The 23,910-nt window shown below is 45.7% G+C and overlaps 1 protein-coding gene across 2 annotated transcripts in view; it reads right to left on the reverse strand.

Moving 5' to 3' along the window:
* The window catches only part of IKZF1 (IKAROS family zinc finger 1), a 98,144-nt gene that overhangs the window by 73,738 nt on the left and 496 nt on the right, over positions 1-23,910 (reverse strand). For both annotated transcript variants that reach the window (XM_055589664.1, XM_055589663.1), the window contains exons 2-3: positions 9,925-9,978; positions 818-937 (exon numbers count right to left, since the gene is read on the reverse strand). In XM_055589664.1, coding sequence (XP_055445639.1) covers positions 818-937; positions 9,925-9,964 — 160 coding nt within the window. In that variant the 5' untranslated portion in view covers positions 9,965-9,978. The remainder of the gene's footprint in view (positions 1-817; positions 938-9,924; positions 9,979-23,910) is intronic.

Genomic DNA, 23,910 nt, shown 5'->3' on the forward strand with positions numbered 1-23,910 from the left:
CGGCTGTGGGTCTTACAAGCTGATGCTGTGAGATCTCTCCTGCCTGTCCGGTCTCATGGCCACCTATGCACCGCTCAGGACACTCTTTGCTGCAGATAAGGGGCTCTCAACTTCACACTTGGTTCTTTATAAAATGCAAAAGAAAATAGGTATTCCAAGGAACTGCTGACTCATTAGCTGATGAGAACAGGGTCTACTGGAATAAACACCAGTCTTTAGTCAGAAATGGTGTCTGCTTCTGACTCTGCTCTGTGACCCTGGATAATTCCCTGAACTTCTCTGGGTCTCCGTTTTCCTAGAGAGGGTGGATTCAGACTTCTCACCATGGACTCCATAGCCTAGGCAGGCTCACCAGGGGAGAGACTGCAAATACCTCCACACCCATTGTTCTGTGGGAAAGGTATGTGAATGTCTGAGAGGGATAACACAGAAGGGCCAGGTTTGGCTCCTTCTACATCAAAGCTATGAAAATAAATAGCCCTACTGCCATAACACATGAAGTGGATAAATTTCCCATCTGTGAGTACAATCCGTAAACTGCACATTGCTGCAGTGCTCTGAGGATGGGGGACCAGTGACGTGCCCGCCTTCAGGGATGCTCTTCAGCTCGGCCACACTGCACCCCACGTGGGGCTGAGAGCCCCACCACGGGGCCCCGCCCTGCACTGCGTGTTCCCTTCACATGGGGGCTGAGGGGAAACCGCAGGTGACGGGACTCACACACGCTCATTGTGGTCTTTGGAGGGACGTAGAGAGACAAGGGTGCTGGCCTCGAGCCCGTGACGGCCTGTGAGTGAGAGGCGGGCGGCCCACTTACCCAGTCCGCGCTCACTCTTGGAGCTCTGCTGGCCTCCAGACGTGGTAGAGAGGTCTTCAGGGACAGGCATGGGTTCATCGCTGTCATCTGGGGTGTCACTCACTGGCGGGCTCTCCTTCCCTGAGGACATAAGCAAGAGCTGGAGTTTCTGGGGACGTGGTCAGCCCTGAGGGTGGTGGTCACTGCAACCCACCAGCAACATGGCTTCGCTTCAAGTTATGGACTGAGTTTATGCTTCTCTGTGGGGATTGGAACCTGCTATCCTGTTTATAAAAGAATATCATTGCCACACCAAAACATGAGACAACAGAGACATGAAAAATGCATATGGAGTAGGTTACCATTTCCTTCTCCAGGGGATCTTCCCAACCCAGGGATCGAACCCAGGTCTCCCGCATTGAAGGCAGGCGCTTTAACCTCTGAGCCACCAGGGAAGCCCTCAATCACCTAGAGATCACCCACTATTAAAATTGTGATGTGTGTGCGTGTGTATACACACACAGACACTTATATACTATGGATAATATGTGGTGACATACCTTCTTGATCAAAATAAACTAGTTTTTAGACATTCTTATGGCCTTGCTTGGAGAAGGAAATGGCAACCCACTCCAGTGTTCTTGCCTGGAGAATCCCAGGGACGGGGGAGCCTGGTGGGCTGCCGTCCATGGGGTCGCACAGAGTTGGACATGACTGAAGCGACTTAGCAGCATAGCCTTGCTTCCATGACTCTTATCTGTGATGTCTGTATAACACTTGATTGCATTGGCACAGTAGGATTTATTTAAATCCTTTTTCTGCTTTTGAACCTAGATTGTATTCAATTTTTTTTTTTTTTTTTTTTTTTTCAGTGAAACAACACAGTGGTAAACCTCCTAATAGCCAGCCTTTGCCCATGTTCTTAAGAATCACCACAGTATAAACCCTGGGGAATTTTATGGCCCGGTCAAAAGGCATGAATGTTTTTAAGACTCTTCATGTGTCAGGCCAAATTTTGCCTGTACGTTTGTTCCACCTTACCCTCCGACAAGCCTGTTCATCACACCTCTGTATTAAGGTCACCAGACTGGGCATCCTACTCACAGCGACACATTCTGGGTCTGTTCACTTTCCAGAGCCAGAGAATATTTAGCCAACTGCCCAATTTGATTAACTCAGTGGGGTCGGGAAACGAAAGAAGGATGGACAAGGAATTCACACAATTCCCACCCCATGTGCATGGTGAGTCTTCTACTAGCAATTCTTATCTTCAAAATATGAAAATGAAATAGAACCCACGCAACTCCAGAAGTTGCTTCACAAAGTAGGATTTACCAGTGAGATAGGGTTTTACAGGATGCCTGTATCTAGTAAGTTTCACCAGAAACTCCAGAAATGGGAAACTCACTCCCACTCCCAGAAATTCAACACTGGGAAGCCAAGACAGGGAGAAAATGCTCCTCTTTTGTGAAATTGAAGCCCCTGTATCTTCTAAGATAGATGTAACCTAAAATTGAGTCAGGAGACAATAAACCCAGGCAGGGAAAGAGCTAGTGAGGCCCCTAGCAGAGGCAGAATAGCCCATGAGCGCTGCCATGGAAGACACACAGGGATGAGGAGCATCAAAGAAGATTAGTGGGAAAGGGACAGGCTGGGGTTGTGTGCTGCTGGCTGGGCTGGCAAGCTGGCTTCACAGACAGAGGATAGTCCCACCCAGAAGCCCAGGCCTGCAGGAAAGTGTACTGATGATGAAGAAAGCATGTCTGGGAGACAGGGCGAGGCAGAGTGGGAAACTGTATTGCGTCTTTGCATAAACCACCTGAAAGACCAACACAGCCCTTCAGGGGACAGGCAGGTGCAGTGGGAGTATTCCCAGCACAGGAGATGACCCTTCGGGGAATAATTAAAACAGAAACTGCCAGGCACCTCGGCTTTGGGGAAGAGTATAGCATTCTCTGGCAAAGAGACATCACAGTTTAATATCTCAGCTTAGCTGTAATTACCTCAACTGGCATATTTTCAGAAAGAGCATTATTGGATATATTTGGATAGCCAATATAAGATGGAGCGTTAGAGAGGGGGCAGCGTGGTAAGAATTTCCCAGGGAAAAACCAAAAGCCAGAGGGAAACTGATCGCAGTTCTTGTGTTACACTAAATGTGCATGACATCAGTAATAATCTCATTGCCCTAAGTAGACCACTTTAAAAGGAGCAACAGCTGAAGGAAGACTCAGTGTTACTTTCACCTACTTCATAAGTGCAAAGAGCTCTGAATAGGAGCCTGCAGGAGGCCTATGAACCACCTGATGACTCTTTTTTCTCCTTCTGATTTCCTAAAGTAATCATCTTCAAATCTTGAGGACTTTAGGGAGTTTGTCAGAGGACTCTTTTTTTGTTTTCTTTTTAGGTAAGAATAATCTTTTTAAAATTATTGACGTATTGTTACTTCAATTGCTCAGTTGTGTCCGACTCTTTGTGACACCATGGACTGCAGCATGCCAGGCCTCCTTGTCCATCACCAACTCCCAGAGTTCACTCAAACTCATGTCCATTGAGTCGGTGATGCCATCCAACCATCTCATCCTCTGTCGTCCCCTTCTCCTCCTGCCTTCAATCTTTCCCAGCATCAGGGCCTTTTCCAATGAGTGGTTCTTCACATCAGGTGGCCAAAGTATTAGAGCTTCAGCATCAGTCCTTCCAGTGAATATTCATGGTTGATTTCCTTTAGGATTGACTGGTTGGATCTCCTTGCAGTCCAAGGGACTCTCAAGAGTCTTCTCCAACACCACAGTTCAAAAGCATCAATTCTTTGACGCTCAGCTTTCTTTATAGTCCAACTCTCACATCCATACATGACTACTGGAAAAACCATAGCTTTGACTAGATGGACCTTTGTTGGTAAAGTAATGTCTCTGCTTTTTAATATTGACATATTAAATTATATTGACATTTTAATATTAATTAAATTATTTAATATATAATTAAAATATTTGTATTGACATTTAATATTAATATTCAATAATATCGACATTTAATATTGAGATATAGTTGATTTATAGTATTGTATTAGTTTCAGATGTACAGCACAGTGATTCACTTACACACACACATAACATTCTTTTACAGATTCCTTTCCATTATAGGTTATTACAAGGTATTGAGTATAGTTCTCCATGCTGTACAGTAGGGTCCTGCTGTTTATACATTTTATATACAGTAGCATGTATCTGTTAATCACAAACTCCTAATTTATCCCCCCTTTTGGTAACTATGGTTTTCCCAGGTGGTTCAGTGGTAAAGAATCTGCCTGCCAATGCAGGAGATACAGGTTTGATCCCTGGGTCAGGAAGATCCTCTGGAGTAGGAAATGGCAACCCACTCCAGTATTCTTGCCTGGGAAATCCCAGGGACAGAGGAGCCTGGCAGGCTACAGTCCATGGGGTTGCAAAGAGTCGGACACAACTTAGTGACCAAACAACAACAACACTTGGTAACCATAAGTCTGTGGGTCTGATTCTGTTTTGTAAATAAGTTCATTTGTATCATTTTTTTTTAGATTATACATATAAGTTATATCATATGATACCTATCTTCTCTGTCTGACTTCACTATGGATGAAAATCTCTAGTTCTTACACAGAACTTTAATACATGAAACCTGTCTCGTAGGTGAAGTGGGGACACTGCAGGGTAAGGAGGCTGAAACGCCAGAGACTCAGACCACTTGCTTCTGTGAAGACCCCCGGGGAGCTCCCACAGAACTGACTCTGGGGACCCCAGCTTAACAAAGTGATGGGATCCTGAAAGATGCACAGTGAGGGGTGTGCATGTACACCTTTCTGATTAACCAGCTGCCATGGTGACAGGTGGAAGCAGAAGGTTGAGAAACTAGACTGAATTCCTGTATTATTGTTTCTTTCTTTCTTTTTTTTTTTTTTTTTTTAATTCTGGGCTTCCTGAGGATAACTTTGGAGAACTCTGGGATCGATCTAGACAGTCAGGTATGCAGGACCCATGAGAGGGTCAGAAAGAATTGGGACTTGTCCAGTGAAGGGCTGTCATCCCTCTGCTCAGTTCATGTGAAAATGTATCCAAGTCACTTTTCTTCAAATTTATCCGCTCCGTCTATTGGGAACAAGACCAACTAGAACTTGCTGAGATGCTAGGTGTGCTTCTGTCTGTCTGGTCCCTGTGCTGAGCTACATGCCAGCATCTCAGCAGTTTTCACTGCTTCATATACGATGCAGAAAAAGGAATAATGGAAACAGTAGGGACCATGATTGTAAATATCCTGGGGTCAGGTCGATCAGTAGGAGCTCCCTGTGAAGATATGAGAGAATAAAGCACAGCCCCGGCGTGTGCAGTGGAACAAGGTAAAAAGTCAGGACTGTAAGAGAGTGAGTGGAATGGCCACCCACATGCTTGCTGGAACGCAGCCTTGCCTTGCCGCCACTGTGACAGCTCGTAAGAGCGCATCTGATTTGCCTAAAAGCCCCCATGTTTGAGCAGTGGCTGCTGAGCCATCAATCACTGGCTTGAGCCTCTGTACTCAGCAACCCTGGGATCCTCTCCCTGCTGGAAATGTCCACAGAGACCTTCCATCACTTTGTCAAAATCCTCATGAGGAGCAAACATATCTTTGTGTGTTGATTTTAGGATTATTTAGAGTCTGGCATCACCAATTCAAAGGACATGAGTTTGAGCAAACTCCGGGAGATGGTGAAGAACAGGGGAGCCTGGTGTGCTGCAGTCCATGGGGCCACAAAGAGTCGGACATGACTTAGCGACTGAACAGCAACAAGACCTATTTAGACCCACCTAGTTCACCATTGAAAATACAAAACCATGAAAAGATGATAAATGATAAGTAAATAAAGTTATTAAACCAAGTCAGTGCACAGGAGATACTAACACACCGTGACTGGAAATCAGTTGACCCAGGGTACAGCTCTGGTTTGACCAACGAGAAGACAGTTTCCACAGCAAGTCACCTTCTTTACACTCTTTCCTCAGGAGTAAAATGAGGTTAAAGAACATGATTTTGGCTTAGCTTAAAAGGTTGTTGTGAGAATAAAATAACAATGTGTGTGGAATCTAATATGCTAAATAAGCTCACAGTGTTATTTTGTAAACTGAAACATCTTCTAGAAACAGGTGTGCACAGCCCCAAGTGCCCATATGGCCAAGGGCATGGATAGCGCCCCACAAACATAAAGAACTGCAGACAGCGAGCAAGCAAGGATTTAAATGGAAGGATTTAGGAGGTGTGATGTCATTTTACTTAGAAAAATGAAAGAAACTTCTCACCAATTTCTGTTTAATCTACTTACTGCCTATGTTTCAAATAAAGCTTTACCTATGAAAAGTGTTTTGGGCAACTGAGATGAGAAAATTGTTTAATTAGCTTATCAACAGGAAGTGAATAATTCCTCAAGTAAATTATAATTCAACCAACAAAGTTCTGTGGTTCCTCATGTCTCCAGTGCATGAGTTTGTACTGTGTACAATTACTCAGAAAAAAACAATTTCTGGGGGGGGTGGTGTAAATAAAACTCAGAATATAGACTGTCCACTCTCCAGAACAGTGGGGAAGCTCCTACCCTACACCAGGTCTGGCTTTCATGGGACTTCTGTTTGGTTATTGAAACTCTCTGAGTCTCAGCTCCCTGAGAACTTAAGATGCTTGCCTGTATCTTCCTCACTGGGGTCTTATAAAGTTGAAATGAGAAAAAATGCTTACGGAGGTGTTGGGTAAATTTAAAGCATTCAATCAGTGTGATTTCCCGTGATTGACATTTGCACTGACACATGGATATGGATGAGCCTCGTTTCCCAGGCAGGGAAAGGATGTCTACAGAGGATATTTGTTGTTTCTCTGCTTCAACAAACATTATAGATGATCAGGAAGAAAACGTCCAGTAGGGCCCCAGGAGCCTGAACATCGCATAAGCTCAACTGGCTCCAGTCCCCCATTTTGCAGAGGACACACAGTGGTCCAGGAGGCAAGGAGAACCGTCTCAGGTCCCAGGGATGGAGGCGGAGAGGAGACGCTGATGCAGGCCTCACAACTCCCGCTCTCCCACAGGCTGACTCTTCCCGTGGAGACCAAAACAGACAACAATTCACAGTACATAACCAATAATTTAGAATGAGTGCCGAAGAAGAGAGAAAGAACAAACAAACAAACAAAAACTCAGCAAAAGAATGAAGGAGAGGGGCCCTAAAGGACAGGACGGCCTGCTTTAGACAGACTTTCCTCCAGGCCCATTCAACAGCATTCCCAACTAGAGGAGATCTAAGAGGGCACATATTTATAGAGTGGTTTTTATCTATAGGACACTGTAAACCAGGGCTCAGTCCACATTCAGGATAAATCCCAGGGAAGAAAGAACCAGGTAGTTTGAAAAAAGAAAGTTAGATATTAAGTATTTGTCTGTTTTTCAAGCGAGTATTTCACACAGATTAGGTGCACTCCTATGAAATCGCTGATATCGGAACTTTTTTTTCATCTATGATAATGGCAATTTCATAGAGTTTGACTCAAATCTGTTTTTCTTTTTTGGGAACAGGGCATAACAAGGAATAGTTTCATGGGAAAAGGGGATGATTCAGAACACATTCCTCATATTTTGCATCAAGAACATCAACTTCTGTTTTGCTAAATGCACATCCTTATAATACAACTAACTGCCAACTTCTCTCTATTTTAGAAATGGAAAATGAAAACTGATATGACTGGGTATTTACTGCAAAAACAGCAAAACACAGAAAAAGTATTCTTCAAATCTTTAGAGAAAATGGCACAACTCTTTAAATGCCCTAATCTCTGTTTGGAACACTCCAGGTTTAACATAAACCAAAGGAATAATCGTGTAAAGGACTGGAAGCACCATTTCCTTTGCTAGGAGTATACAAAACTAAATTTTAGAACAAATCTTGAATCTTTTTCAGGCCAACTTTCACCCTCATCTCCACTCCCTGACACCTTTGTCTTCAAAGAGCCACTATTCAAATTGAGTGTTCCACATAATGTTAAGGGCAAAAAGAATAGAAGAAAACGAGGCTTTTGTTACGTTTGTTACCAGCATAGGGGATCAGAGTACTGACTGGCTGTTCCTCCTACAAAACTTTTTGGAGATGCCAGCCCGGCGTCGGGCTTTCGGCTTTGTCTTTGGGACAGCAGAGTATGCCTGGATCCTCAGTGTATCATGTAAGATGTCCCTCTAGAAGCCACCTAAGAGGAATGCAGCGAGGGGACACAGAGGACCAGAGACAACGAAGGGGTCTCTTTGCACCTTCTGGGACGTTTACCATCCAGCGTTTCTGACCCTCTTATCGCCTCCAGCCATGGTCTACAATCTGGGGATGGGACCCTGCTTCCTCTGGCAGGACCCACTTCTCCTTCAGCTCAGGCTTCATCTACCAGCTGCTACCACATCCTGGCCAAGCCAAAGGACAGGCTTCAAAGGGCCAAAGTTTTGTTTTTTAATAGTTTTATTGTTGTCATTGTACTCAGATTTCAGAACAAAAGTATGTGCTTAAGGGAAATGAATTCAAATAATCCTGAAAGGGAGAAGATGAAAAACCAAATTCCCCACCCTCTCCCCTAACCCATCCCTGCCTTCCACCCTCAATCTTCTAAGAGGAAGCACACATTTAAAATAATCACTCCAGAATTTTCCTAAAGGGATACACAGGCATGTGGAAAGTGTGTGTGTCTGTGTGCGCATGCGCGTGTGATGTTTTCATTTTAAAGGATGGATTCACACTTTGCAAACCATCCTGAGACACATTCTTCTCACCTTTACATACATCTTTGATGTCTTTCCACATACCTCTGTTCCTATGGTCCTTCCTGCTCAGTGCTGTGTGAACAAGGGCATGGCGGGAACCAACTTCTCCAGTGTCAGCACCAGGCTGCAGGGAGCATCCCTGGAGACTGCCCATGCCCATGGGAGAGCATGTCTCCACAGCCGACTCCCCCAACACAGCTTCACTTCCTACAGATATGGCCAAGCGTGCTGACTGATGTGCTGTCTACCAATGGCCCATCAGGTGCCTACATGCCACAGCCAGAAAGCCAAGCGTTGGCCTTTACCTCACAGCCTGGAGAGTTCAATGCAGACTCTCTATATGACAGGCGTGGCTGGGACAGTGCCGTGGTCTGCAGCAGGCCATCTTCAGGTTGAGAGAACTTGAATCCCCAGTCCTGCATATCTCCTAAGAGCAAGCAGGCAGGGCTGCAGCCACAGTCTCAGCCCTGGGCTCCATCACCAGAATGGACAGAGTCCCAGGGCCAGAATTGAGTCATAACTTGGAAATCGGTGGCGACATGCTGGCCACTCCCAGAGAACCACATGGGCCATTCTAGTACAGAGGCTACCCAGGATTGCCCGCTGTCCTGAGACTGGAAAATATAAAATACTGTGAGCCCGACTGCTGCCGACACGTCCAAGTTCAGGGCTAGCCAGCACGGGTTTCCTAGGACTGTGATATGGCGCTGGGCAGGCTTGGCTAGACTGGCTGGAGGTCCGCCCTCCCCAGCCTCACCCGGTGGGACAGTGTGATCTGGCTGTGGGCCTCATCTCCCATCTCCACAGACCCAGGGCTGTGGACCGTCCCCAGCCCTGGGTCTCCTGGGATGGTAAGAGCTGTGTCCAGTATGGCTTGGAATAAACATATGATGATGGGAAGTGGTGTCTCCACACTTAACAAGCATTCGGGATTATTCCCCAAACTTTGTTTTCCAATCTGCTTTTTCCTTTTGTCCCTTCCCCCTCCTCCCTCCCTCCCTCTTTCTTTCTCTTTTTAAACGCGTTTGTTGGCCTGTGTTTGGGATCTAGGGGAGGTCAATCTGTCCTTTTTCCTCCCCAAGAATATCAACATAGACTGTATCTTTTCCAAGTCGTTTTGGGTGTAACAGGAAAACTCGTTTTCTCTTGGAGAATTTTCTAAGCAGGCTGTCACACCTGGATAATCTCTCAGCACTGAAGTGAGACACTGACTCCAAGTCCATCTTGTCCTTTTTAGCAGGACAGCCTTCTTCCTCGCCCACCATCCCATAAGCTCCTTGGCTTTGCTACCTAGCAAAGCCTGGACTCCCCATATAGGTCAATCACCAGTTCTCACCTGAAACTTGGGACATGTCTTGACCCTCGTCAGCGTCCATGGTCCTTGGATTATCTGAGAAAACAGAGGAAGGGATTTTAGTTGAAAGCAAATTACTCCTAAGATATGAGAGAGAAAGAGAGATAAAGAAGGCCCGAGCTATTTAACAACAAGGCTATCTACCAAGAAGAATGCATTTTCCTCTTCACACACTCTCTGGAGTATCAGACTGGCACAGACCTTGATCCTTTTAAAAACGGCATTACAAAGATTTATAAAAATATCATTACAAGCACAGGAGGACCAAATTTGTTATTTATTGTTAATTTCCTACTGCATAATAACCCAAAATGCAAACTGACTGCAACAAAATTAAGCAGAAAATTAAATGGCCCTGGGTCATTGTAGGCACAGAATTCATTCTCTTGGCTGATCCATAGTTATGTTCTTTCTAATTTACTGAGCATGCATCGATGAACCTTGAGTCAGCTTGGTGACACGCGTACAATCAGCAATCAAAAAACGAAGCAATTTGCTGAAGAATGTCTCATTTACCCAGGCAGGGCTGCATAGCTGAGCCGCCGCGGCGCTCCCCCCATCAATAATAAATACACCTCCAGCCTGGCAGATGGGCCGCGCCGCCGCTGGCTTTGTCCCCCACTTTTTCAGGCCCCTGCCTCTGACTCCTCCAGACTCTGACGCGAGGAGAAGGAAGGCCCACAGTGGCTGCCACACCAGGCTCGGAGAGCGCCCAGACCTTGCTGTGGGCAGACAGACAGCTGGCTCCTCGGAGCAGTGGGAAAAAAGAAAGCTAGCCTTTGGAGCTGCCTGCGGGTGGCGGTGGGGATCACTGTTTGTGGCCACCATGAACACCCCGGGGAGAGGCCACTTCGGCCAAGCAGGAGGGCGGGGTGGGCTGCGTTTTTCACTCAAGGCCCCAGCCTCCACCTCTCAGGTCTCTCGGCCTGCGCCCCTCCCCACCAGGTGCATCTGGAGGCTCTGAGGATAAGAAAGCTGGGGCCCAGCAGCAGGTGAGCGCCATGGAGTCTGCTCATTTATGCTCTGCTGGACAACCCACAGGAGCATCTTCCCCGACCAGCCACCAGAGCCTGTGTGTTGACTTGAAATCAGGTTGCTTCTTTCTGGGGGACGCCTCTGTCCCTCCAGTCCAGATGTGTGAGTGTGAGCTTTCAGGCCTGTTTCCAGCAGATGCCTGCTCTGTGATGGACACTTAGACAGCCTGACCCGCCCCGGGTCTGAGCAGACGAGGCGTGTGTGTGTGCGTGTGTGTGTGTGTGTGTGTGTATAACAGCTCTCACGGTGCCTTTGGCACACATACTCTGAGTTTCAGTCATGCTGGTATTGGTCACAAAGAAGACATGGATGATCGGCCCTGTTCTGGATGCAGATAGGTTTGCATCTCTTTCTGCAAGCCATGGCACGACTCTGGGTTGTGACATGAATTTCCAGGGCCAGTGTGGGCCTTAGGGGTACAGTTCATGACCACAGAAGGGCAAAAGGATCCATGGCCCACATGTGTTTCAGCCCCAAGATGAGGGTTCACCAAGAAGCAAGGCAGACAAACCAGCTCGAGAAGCAAACCTGAGACCAGTCTGTGTGTACGCGTGCAGTCACTTCAATCACATCCCACTCTTTGTGACTTCATGGACTGTAGCCCGCCAGGCTCCTCTGTGCATGGGATTCTCCAGCCAAGAATACTAGAATGGGTTGCCATTTCCTTCTCCAGGATTGAAGACCTGGGACTGAACCCAGGTCTCCCATATTACAGGCAGGTTCTTTACCAGTCTAGTGCTTAGTGTTGCCAAAAACCAACGGGTCCAAAGTCTCACATCCTTCTACAGGAAAAAACGTAAAACACCTATGATTTTTCTGAAACTGTCCAAACAATTCTATTAATAAAGAAATAAGACTCAAAGGAGAAAAACCTTTGTGTTTGCTCTGCAACATTAATATGAGATTCAGTTTTCTGAAGACAAATGTAGTATTTTAAGGTGAAACATCACCAACCAGTTCTAAGGTATCCCCGGATTGATAGGGGAAATGTATAGTAGACAGACGGCTTCCCAGGGAGCTCAGTGGTAAAGAATCTGCCTGCCAATGCAGGAGGCACAGGAGGCGCAAGAGACCAGGATTCGACCCCTGGGTTGGGAAGATCCTCTGGAAAGGGAAATGGCAATCTACTCCAGTATTCTTACCTGGAGAATTCCTTGGACAGAGGAGCCTGGTGGACCCCAGCCCATGGGGTTGCTCAGACATGACTGAGCACGCACACGCAGCAGACTGTGGACAGAACGCGAATCTTGCTGCAACAAATACTACTCTAAACTCCCAGTTTTTATCATGTTGACTTTGAACTTCTTTTTTTCTATGCAAGTGATTATATTTTACAACTTTTTAAATAAAGGCCAGTAAATGCCCATACCTGAGTCGGTACGACCCGCTGGAGGAGGGCACAGCAACCCACTCCAGTGTTCTTGCCTGAAGAATCCCATGGACAGAGGAGCCTGGAGGGCTACAGTCTACGGGGTTGCAAAGACTTGTACCTGATTGAGTGACGAACACACTTTTCCACTACTTAAGACTACTACATTTTTTGTGTGTGTGTGTGTATACACACAGAACTTTTTAGAAAAAGAGGACACTGAATGTACTGCAAACAAACTGTTGTAAAATATTTTCTTCATCTAATACTGTATGTATCTTTTTCATTGACAAATGTGCACCGACATTCTCGTTTTAAAGTTCATGCAGTGTTTGATGGCAGCGATTGATTTCATCAACACCCAACTGTATTTTCAAGTAATTTCTGAAAAGGAAATTATATAAATAATATATAATAATATATATATTATTATATATGATATAATTATATTATATATTATATCATATATAATAAATAAAAGGAAAAAATGTTTCCTAAAGCCCAGCTAGGTGATGGGTCCCCAGCCCAGTGCTGCCAGAGAAGGTGCCTTCCAGCTGCTGCAAGGATCCTCCAGGTTTCTTGTTGGGCAGGATCTATCCACACCACACTGCCCCGTGTGATCAGTCCTTTCCGGGGGGAGATGTGAGGACAGGTCACGCAGCAGCGAGAGGATGCCTGGGCCTGCAGCTGAGGCCCAGACCCGGCTCTGCTGTGTCCATGTGTCCCGACGGGGCAGAGTGAGGGCACCTCCCTGAACCCCGCCCTGCCTTAGCACCCCTCGGCAGTGGACAGTGGGCACGGTGGAGAGCAGACCCCGAGAGCAGAGCACCCAGGATCTGTGTTGCAGGCCTGTCTCCATTTTCACGGAATGTCTGCATGGAACTCTGTTAGCTCATCAGCCTCACTTAGCCTTTCAAACAGCTCCTCAACCAGGCCTGCATGGACCCAGTCAGCCAGCCTGTGGTCCGCACCAGGGCTGGAGCTGTACCTGGGGGTCCCCCATGCTTGGACGAATGCTCAGCTGTCACCATCGTTTTGAAATTCCTAAGAATTAGGGCACAGTCCATGGCAGTCCTGTGATTCCATGGCCTGTCTTTCTGACATCACGAGGTGGGAGGGTGGGGTAGTTTGACAAACTCCCTCAAACTTCCTCAAGATCTAAATTTGCATTTCTTGGGACTAAAAAGTAGTAAGGTTTTTTTTTTTTTTTTTTTTTGTAAAGGTGACTTTGCTCTTATGCAAAGACCAAGAAATAATTTGACAATGGAGAACTATCTGAAGGAGAGGAAACACCAGCCCCCACCCCAAGACCTAGCCACCAAGGGGGACAGTGAAGTAACCCCACCGCCGGGAACAGGCACCACCCAGGCACTGTGCTTCTCTTTAGACACGTGGAAGCAGTGTCCAGTGTTGAGTGCAAAAGGGATTCAGGCTTGGTCCGATCTCAGTACAAAAGTTGGCCGTCAGGAAGAAGCGCTCATCCCCAGAGTGACTTAACCCCACATTTTCACAAACCTGCACCTAAGCCCAAACCAAGCACGGCAGGCCTGTCCAGGGAGACACCAAGGAGCTCTGCCATCTTCTGCTCTGTATGGGGAACCCAAGTGACCCGAGGCTGCAGCTCACATACAAACGAAAGAACGCAGCAGTGTCAGTAAATACCTGTCACCGGGTGCTTCTTACAGACATGAATGCTTTTATTGTGCCTCTGGAGCGCGCAGTCCTGAATCTCGCACATGGGGAAACAGATGCAGAGATAAAGGACAGCCAGCGTGACAGGCCGGTCATAGGCCGTCCCTCCAGGAGGCAGAGCAGGAGTCAGGCCCCTCACTCGTCCTACTCCTGCTGGGACGGGGTCCCCAAGCCAGGAGCCCCGTCTCCCCCGCAGCAGCCACCCTCTCTGAAGCTGGCACAGGACGAGTCTGGAGAACGGGGGACGGTGGGGACCACACACAGAGGCCCACTGCACCTCTGCGCCCAGGCGCCCAGGGCCAGTGGAGATGGAGCCTGCGGGGGACAGCGAAACCTTCGGGAAGCCCCCTCCTCGACCTCAGCTGCCTTTCCTCCTTCCCACCCACGGGAGCTGGAGCCTGGCTGCCTCCGAGGAGAAGCATCCAACAGCCCTGGGCAGTTGTGGCTTCTGGGCATGTCTCCAGGACAACTGGCCCATTCCTACCCGCCAGAGAGCGAGCAGCCTGGACAAAGGCTCAGCCAGAGCCGGGGATCTTGCGGGGGCTGCTGCTCTGGGGAAAGGCCAGGATGGTCCCCAGGCCCTCTTAGCCTCCTCACACCCCATCTCTTCTTTTCTCTCTTCCTAGCACTTGCTCTGAGATGACAGGACTTTCCCATAATCCAAGAAAGCTGAGTCTGGATTAATGAAGTCAGAAGTAAAAGCCAGGTCAAGAACCCCGACTTGGTGACCTCCCAAAGCACCCCGATTAAGGGCGGTTAAAGAGTTGAGTTCATAGCCCGCCAAACGAGCTGTGATGAACCACAGATGGTCCCTCAAAGTCAGCCCATTTGCTGGGAGCACACAGTTCTTCTCCAAACTTTTCAAAAGACCATTCTTTGGGGTTTAAACAGCATACACTGTTTTTCCTTTTTTGTGTGTTTCTGTCCAGTAATATTTCATAGCATTTCTTGAGTACCTTATATAACGCCAGAAAAAGAAGGTAAAGGAAAGGACGTTGGTGTTAGTCAGCCTTCTTGAAGGAACTACCACGTGCCTGGCATTTAGCTGCTAAACCCCACAGGCGTGGACAGCAGCCACCTCGTCCCCTGTTCCATCTGAGCGCCCGGCAGAACGTCCAGGGCCGATCGGGTTTTCAATCCCCATCTGCTATGTGTGCGACTTTAATCCTTACATCGAAACTGTGTTCTTCTGATACATGATCCACATTATTCTTTCTATTTTATAGACGAGAAAACCAAGGCTAAGAAAGAAGTGTCCCGCCCAAGGTCTCACATCTCAACAGACAACAGAGCTGAGATGTGAGCCCAGGACCACTCAGGCAGTGGTCCCCAAGTTTAAAAGTACAAATGGACCAGAAATGGGTATTACCCGTATCGCCACAGAAAATAAGCAAGCTCTTGGTAATACTTTGCAATTAAGGCGAACTCCATGACAAAACTTCTACAATACAGTTAAATTCTGGTTATTTGGTCAAATGGATGCTATTGATTATTTTCCTCCCTGATGAGTGAGGTTGCACTAGAGATACCTTTGGGGTTATTTCCTTATGTTTTAAACAATACTTATTTTGAAGGGGGAAACAGGCCAAACCTAAAATCTATTTAAGATGCGTTAGGTCACAGACCTCTTTAATAACACTCATTCTTCCTGTTGAGAGAAAGTCTTTTCATCTTCAGGCTGGTAGATTTTATTTTTGAAAATCTACCCTATTGCTGTGAATTACACCATATCTTAAAAAAGGAAATGTTCCACGAGAAAGCAAGGGTAATATGCAGGATCTTTGTGTCTGATTCCGGAGACCTTAGAGGTTTTCCTAACAACTTGACAAAACAGATTGGGAGAAGCTAACAACTTCAGAGTCCTCTTATTTCATTTCTGAGTCTTTTCATTTTTTCAAAATTAGCTGCCAATCTACACGTTTTCATGATTATTCCACAGAGATTAGGGCTGGCACAAATAACAATGAAAAACAAGATTTAAACAGGATGGCAGGGAATACAATTTGGCTTTCACATCCTCCCCCCATATTTAACTGAGCCATTCACACACACACACACACACACACACACACACACACACACGGACACTTTTTTTTTTTAACTGAGCCACAGAGAACTCTTCCTCCAGTGGTTTGTTCTACTGTGAACCTGCTTTTTGAGGGCAAATTAGCTCCCATGTGCAATTCTGTCCTCACATTTTTTTCCCCCCCGAGGGGCAGGAACTGATATGCAAAAGAGGAAGGGTCAGGGGGAACTCAGGAAGCCTTTTCAAAATACAGCTGAAAATCCTGCTGTCTGAAAACATTCTCAGCGAGGAAGGATTGAATACAGAACGAACAGAACCACGAGGCTGTTTGTAAAAGCCATCACGGGGCCACCTGCCTAGAAGTGAGGCCAAGAAAAAAGACGTGAGACGTTAGAAATCGGAAAATAATACGGCAAATGGAGCTGGGGACAATCTGTGCTTTCACAGCAGCTCCGGGGCTGGGTTTCGAGCGGCCCAGGAGAGGTCCCCGCGCTGCATGCCTATCGTGTGTCCGGGTCCGCTCGTGTGCCCCGCTGTACACTGGCTCTCAAACCGCTAACAGGAACTGCTGTTTATTCAGCAGCCCCGGAGAGGCAGACACTCCGAATTTACATATGCTTTTAGAGGACTTTTCCTGATGCTGGCCCTCATCAGAGGCCATTTCCTAAGTAGCTTCCTCAAATATAAATGGCCTTTTACACTTCATCACTTAAGTAAAAAGGCTAACTTTAGAATCATTTTCTTCTACCCTCGTCCCGATTTTAGAAGCCTTCATGCTTGGCCAGCAACTGTGCAACGAAAGTGACACCTCTGTTTTTTAAAAAAAAGCAGGAACTGGGCCCAAATAATGATTTACAGGGATATTCTCAGAAGTGCTGACCTCTTATCCTCACGAAGTGAAGAGACAGAGGAGCCCAGGGAGAACTTTTGTGTTCCTATTATTTTCAAAGATTTTTTTTCTCGTTTTTTATAAAACAGATAAGCACAAAGTTACTGATAGCTAAGTTACTGTAACATAAATTACAGATAAACACAAATCCGAACTCAGTTTTCACTCAGCAAGGTAAGATGCTGGCATAAAGAATACATACAGTATCTCCTCTTGCCTTCTTAGTAGTGAAGCTATCTTAACATACCAGTATCACTTTATGTGGACGTGAAAAATTCAAACTTAATACTGTACATGGTAGAAAAAATCCACTTATATACCTATAAAGAAAAGAAAGAAAGAAAGTGAAGTTGCTTAGTTGTGTCCGACTCTTTGTGACCCCACAGACTGTAGCCTATCAGGCTCCTCCGTCCATGGGATTTTCCAGGCAAGAGTACTGGAGTGGGTTGGTGTTTCCTTCTCCAGGCTCCTCTGTCCATGGGATTTTCCAGGCAAGAGTACTGGAGTGGGTTGCTGTTTCCTTCTCCAGGGGATCTTCCCAACCCAGGGATCAAACCCGGGTCTCTTGCATTGCAGGCAGACGCTTTATTGTCTGAGCCACCAGGGAAGTCCTATAGCACTCCCCAAAATATACCTGTCATACCAAGGTTTCTACAAATGCCTCTGGACTTCTTTTTAAAGTTATATGTTATTTAGACCCAGGGAAATACAATTACTCTAATCCCCAGGAAGGTCTGGTGTTTACAGCCCAGACATACCTATTTATCAACAACAACTGAAAAGCTATTTTTTATTTTTCTATTGAGGACACCATCCCAGTGCTGCACAATCTTTTTTTCCTTTTTTTTTTTTTGTATTTAGAAAACTGACTCCTACCAAGCTGGTGGGGAGACTAGAGCTACAAATCTAGAAACAGAGAGAGAAAATGTGTTCTAAGGCAGCCTCACAGGGTGGCGGCTCCAGAGAGGAACGGGTGTGAACATCGATGGTTGACTCTCTGTGTTATGGCCACGTGGTTTCTAAGCTACTGGAAATTCGCCCTGAAGGACTTGCATTCTGAGCTCAGTTCTGTTCACAACATCCCCAAATTATCAGTTGTAATGATTAAGGTTATCAGCAGCAATGAGTTAAAATGAAGCAACTTCTTACAAAGATTCTTTAAAAAATCATCTCTATTCACGTTTCAAAACCATGTTCAGAGCATACAGAATGAAAAATAAAAAATCTGGCTCCTTAAATTGTAGCAACTTCAGCACTCTTTGGGAATTTACTTTGGCTTCCCCAACCTAAAACGGGTTGGCTGAAGTGAGTTCAGCTGTGTCTGAGAAGGGTTAAAGGAATACAAATGTATCAATGATTTGGCAAGTGATTGCTATGGACAGTAAATATGATAATCACTGAAAAGAATAACATTTGCTATTCTGAATAGGCTCTTTAGTTGGACCAAATTAGCAAAAAAAGTTCTAGATTTCCATAGTATTCGACGATGGACAGACAGCTTAGATGTCCTATAACCCAACATAGGCTCCCAAGGAAAAAATGCCCCACACATAACAAAGTCCATATGTACACATGCTCCCAGTGGGCATCAGGCCCAACCAGGACTGCCTGTCATCCACAACCTTTAGCCCACGAAGTCCTCATGCAAACCCAGGGGGTGTGGGGGTGTCATGAGCAGAACCTCACAGAGGCTTACAACTTCCTCGTTTTCGGCCTACAAAAATCAGCACATCTTTATTTAAAATCAGGCAGAAAATGTTCATATCCATCAGGGAACCAAGTACAGGAAAACTCTTAAACACTACAGTCAGATTTTTCTGCAGCCCTTAAATGAGCTTATTTTCAATGTTTTTTTTTCCCCCCCAGTAAATTATCGTCTTTTACAAAAACCTCTCTGCTCTATATTAAACTGAAAAGTCTTGAAATTCAGGTTAAACATACACAAACTCCAGACAGAAGTGAGAAAACGCAGGTAGAAACGCATTAGAAATTCCCCAATCATTTTTAAATGGTAATTAATTGCCTTATCTCTTAACAACCTGCAATAATTAGCAGTATGAGTTTTAGTTTAATGAAGTAGGATACACAATTTATCAATGTTTTCACTGTGGATCTCTCTGAATATCACTTTAATTTTCTGCCCGACACAAAACTCAGCACAAGGAGGAGGAAAAGGTCACTTTTTCAGGCTCAAAGTGGGGCTCGCACCAGGGGGTCGCTGGCTCTTTCTAGTTTCCATTAAAAGCACTGGAGTTCATCAGAGTGCTTCCAAAGTCAGTTTATAAAAGATCAATCCCTCATTTTCATTTCTCCTAAAGATTCTAGATTCAACATTTTCTCCATTTGGACTAAAGAGGTATCTTACATGCTATTTCATTTGCTCCAAGTGCGCCAGTGAAAATCTGATGTAACAATGAAAATTTACCCAAAACCAATGAATCTGTATTCACCACAGGACTCCTAGCTTTAGAAGAGGGCTCTAAACCAAACCATCTTGTTCAGTTTTAGCCAGCTTCGTACTACCCAATAAAGCTTTGGAGTGTCATTTTACCATGTGAGCTCAATAATGGAGGCCAGAAGTCTATTTCAGTATGTGTAAGGTCGTTTACAAATTCTTGATGCAGTTCATAGTTATTTCTGCAAATACCACACACATGAGAGACAGAGGCAGAAAGGAAGGAGGGAGAGAGGGAAAGGAAGAGACTAAGGAACAACGCTGGGACCCCAGCACACTGCACCCATCCTCAACAGCCCCCAGAAGACCCGCACCAACTGCATGTCCAATGGAGCTAACTTTTGACGCGAATGTGGCAGGAAGAGAGTCAGATGTCCTTCAGCAGTGACTTGATTGCTGAAGAAAAACGAACCACTGCACACTTGAATGAGAAAAGATGAAGAAGGCGCTTTCCCACTAATTAGGACCCATTTTCAGCAATTCGTTAAGCTGTGGCCCTGCTCCGTGAGCCATCAGGAGGTGGAGCAGGGGACCCCGAAAGCAGAGAGAGCACATGGAAGGTAATGAGACTCTCCATCACCCAAGACAGTCAGTGGGAAGCCGGCAGGGGCTGGGGGCACAGGCTACCCCGGGGAGGGAGGAGAGTGCACTCTGCAAGTACCCATCTGTGCAGAACAGCAAAGAAACCAGTGACCTCACCCAGAAGCCTGTGCCCCCCAGAGACCCGAGGGGCGGGCCTTACCCCCAGTCCTACCTTGGAGGCCTGGGGCCTTCGGAGCCCCCTGGACTCAGCCACCTGGAAGGGACCCTGTTGCCTCCTTCGCCACCACCCTCCTCTCCTTCCACTGGGGCGGAGAGGAAGGTGGACCCATTTGCCAAATATGCAAAAAAGGAGGGAAGATGGTTTTCTCTCAGGAAAACACAGGCAGAAAGGGAGCCCGTGCTTCCTGTCCCGACCAAAATGGGTTCAGAGATTATTAGGACGTCTGACTTGGCGGGCTTGAGGTAGGTGGGAGAGGGACCTCTTTGAGTCACCAGGCATGATGGGCTCCCCAGAGGCAGACAATCAGCCCAGAAGAAGAGAGACACAGACAGGCTGTGACAGGAAGGCAAGGGGCCCCCAGGCCTGGGATTTGGAGTTTTCACCATTTTTCATGGTTCATCCCCAGGCAGGTAATGGGAGGCACCCAAAGCATTCACCCACCTGTTCATCACAGCAAAATAGGAGAAGGAAAAAAGGCTGGATGGAAGGAACAAGGCCATTTGCTACAGAGAAGTCTGGGCTGCCTCCCCACCAGGCCCTCCTCAGCAGTGGGCCCCCTACACACCACTCACCCAGGACAAACCAAAGCAGGGTGAGCCCTGGGCCCTACCCACCTCTCCTCTCCAGCGTGCTCTGCAAAGCTCCTTTTGTTTGCTCTGTTTCACTTGTAATCATGCAGCATTTCACTTTTAATGTTTCATAATGTCTTACAAATATTTGTTAGAATATCATCAAATGTTTCAAAACAGTGTCAAACACAAGCTATTAAAGCAACAACACTGAAGATGGAAGGAGCTGCAGAAAGATAAGCTATGGTGTGGAATCACTTATTAAACTGCCAGAACAACATGCCTAAGTCTCTGTGGGGAAACAAACAAACAAACAAACAACAGTATGGGCATCTGGTCGACCCCATAGTAAAATCAGTTTGGTTGCTGTTGCTTGAGTCTAGTTTGGGGGGGCCCACGTCCCTGATGAACTCCATTCCTGTCTCCTTCCTTATCTGGATTTTAAGTGTGTGTATGTGTGTGTGTGTGTGTGTAAGGCCTATGCTCTGAAACACAATCTGCCCAAGGTCTGGATCACATGTGTGCACATGTGCCTTTTCTAAGCAAAACCAAAATGATTGGTCTCAAGGTGTCAACTGGATCAACGGTTCTCCCCTTGTCAGCCACAAAGAATGGGTCACTTGTCGCTTTTACATCTTGTGTTTTCTCCCATGAGATGGACTATGTTACACACGCGCGCCTGAGGGCTCTTCAGACACAAATAGACCGACACCAGGCAGGGGCTAACGGTAACCGTCGGGGCAGGAGGCGCAGCATCTCAGAGCCACAGGCGGGACTCACACAGTACAGGAGCACCCGAAAACGCAGGTAGAAATAGCAGCAATGAACACAACATTGTAAATCAACTATATTTCAATACAATTTTAAAAATAGTATTTTTTAAAAAGAAATAGCAAAGGCTGCCCCAAACAGCTGTTCCCTGTGAACTGGATCCACTGACGTAAGTGCCCATTCAAATAAGACAACAAAACCAAGAGTTATGTTGTAGTGAAATTATTTCATAATTACAAAGATCAGAGGAGGGAAAAGGAATAAAAACCACCTCTGAATGCTTCTGCCCTTGACCAGTTCTGGGTTAACTGCAAGTATGTTAGGCAGACACACAAAGAACTGGCATCATTGATGCTTACATTCACCATTCCAACTAGGAAAATCTCTTTTGTTTTACTAAAAGGTAAAAATCAAACCAACCAACCAACCAAGCCAGAAAGGAGGGTCTTTATTACTCAGGTCAGGTGTGTTTGATTGTTAAAACCCTTTCCCCCCTGGCCTCTGTGTCTGCCCATGCTATGCGTACGCTCTCTGTGTGTCTGTGTGCATTCTATCACATAATGTCTTTATTTCCTGTATCTATTAATACACACGTAACCGTGAAGGATATACACAACACGTGTGCGGGCGGCTTGGCAGCGTTTCTTAGCAATGACATGTAGTAGACAGTGTATATATGCATCAGGTTCTCTTAAACTTCCAGAGTTTGACATTTATGTCGACACTGACCCAACATGACAGACACACATCCAAGCCAAGGGGAAAGCTCCCCAAACTACAGAACCATGATCCTCAGACTCTAAGGCTCCAGTGAGGAAGATGCAGTGGCCCTAGCAGTACTGGCTGCAGGCCTCTTGGCCAGGAAATTGGCTGTGATCTTAATTTTCAACAAGGGAAATGGCTGCAAGGAAACCACTAGTTACCTTCTCTCCGGAGACTTTAGACAAACTTCTCAAAAGACCCAAACATAACACACACACACACTTGTATTCATGGACCTTCGATTCCTGTGAGACCGTGATGATGGGCTTTTATTGTCCTGATGCTCCTGAATTTTGGAGGATATGTCGTTTCCCAAGATGCAGTGCTTTAATTAAAATACTGATGAATTATAGAAGCCTGGTGGAGTTTCTGAAACTCCTGCCTTCAACTATCACCATGAAATGGGGATGGGAGGTAGGGCAGGGAAGGGAAGAAAACCAGACGGTTTAACTCAGTTACATCTTTTGGTCTTCAGCTCTGGGGACTTTGAGGCTGGGAAATACATTTTTTCCCAGGTAAAAAAAATATAAACATGTATGATCATGAGAAGTTTTGAAACTGAATACACTACATCAAACCCAAACTGTACAGAATTTTTAAACACGGCCTCATTATGTGTATTTGTGCACACAAATTATTTTTTAACACTTTCTGTATAACCATGATGTAGGCAAGTCGTCTTCTGGTCAGAGATATTTGTGACTACTTAAATTTTAAGCCACGTATACAATAATTTAATTTCTTACTGAAACAATTCTGACACATACAATATACATTATACTTGAATTGTTCCTTTTAAAATCCCACATAAAAGATGAGTCCCAATAATCTCATCAAATAAATATCTTCCAACAAAGCAATGAATTCAAGAGGCTTGGACCTTTCCTGTATGCCTCACTCTCCTCTCACCTCAGAACCAAAGTGAACCAAGTCTTAAAATCACTTAAATTTCCATGAAAGTTTAAACGTTATGCATATTAAATATTTTAAGCTTCCTTTTTTTTTTTTTTAAATAAACTTTCAACAGAAGTTGATCTGATGGGTTAGGAGATATTTCTTCAACACCAGTGTGTCTTCCCAAGTTTAAACAACTGAACTACCCGTTGGGGTGTAGGGTGGGGAATTTGAGTGTGGAAATTGAGGGAAGAACAGAGGTTTGACATTCACTCCGGGGGGGCTGCAGCCAGGGAGAAAGGAAACCGCATTTGAAAGCTACACTTGGAAGTGCCAGATCAGACACGCGAATCGAATCCTAACCCTTTTCACTTCTCCAGATGTCACACCCCGTGCCTCCAAATCAGAAGAAAATTAAAAAAAATCACACCTTCTGGAGATTCCATAGGAATCACCAAGCATCCTAATTTTTCAAGCCTATTTCAAAGACAGCCCCAAGTAACCTGACACCTTTTGGCCGAGCGGTTTCCTAATCCGAGAGCCAAAACTGCACTCAGCAAAAGTATTACCAACTTTTCAAACCGGAATAATTCCTATTCTGCAGAAAGCAAGTTCAGATTCAACCTAATTATTTTACAGTATAAGCAAAAAGCTCTCGCGTCAAAAATAAGAAAAGAAAGCTCGTTATGAATGACTTTATAAAGGCTGACTTCCGTGATCTCACTATAAAAGCGTGGATCGAC

The sequence above is a fragment of the Bubalus kerabau genome, chromosome 8, assembly GCF_029407905.1.
Source record: "Bubalus kerabau isolate K-KA32 ecotype Philippines breed swamp buffalo chromosome 8, PCC_UOA_SB_1v2, whole genome shotgun sequence".
In the NCBI taxonomy this organism is placed as follows: Eukaryota; Metazoa; Chordata; class Mammalia; order Artiodactyla; family Bovidae; genus Bubalus; species Bubalus kerabau.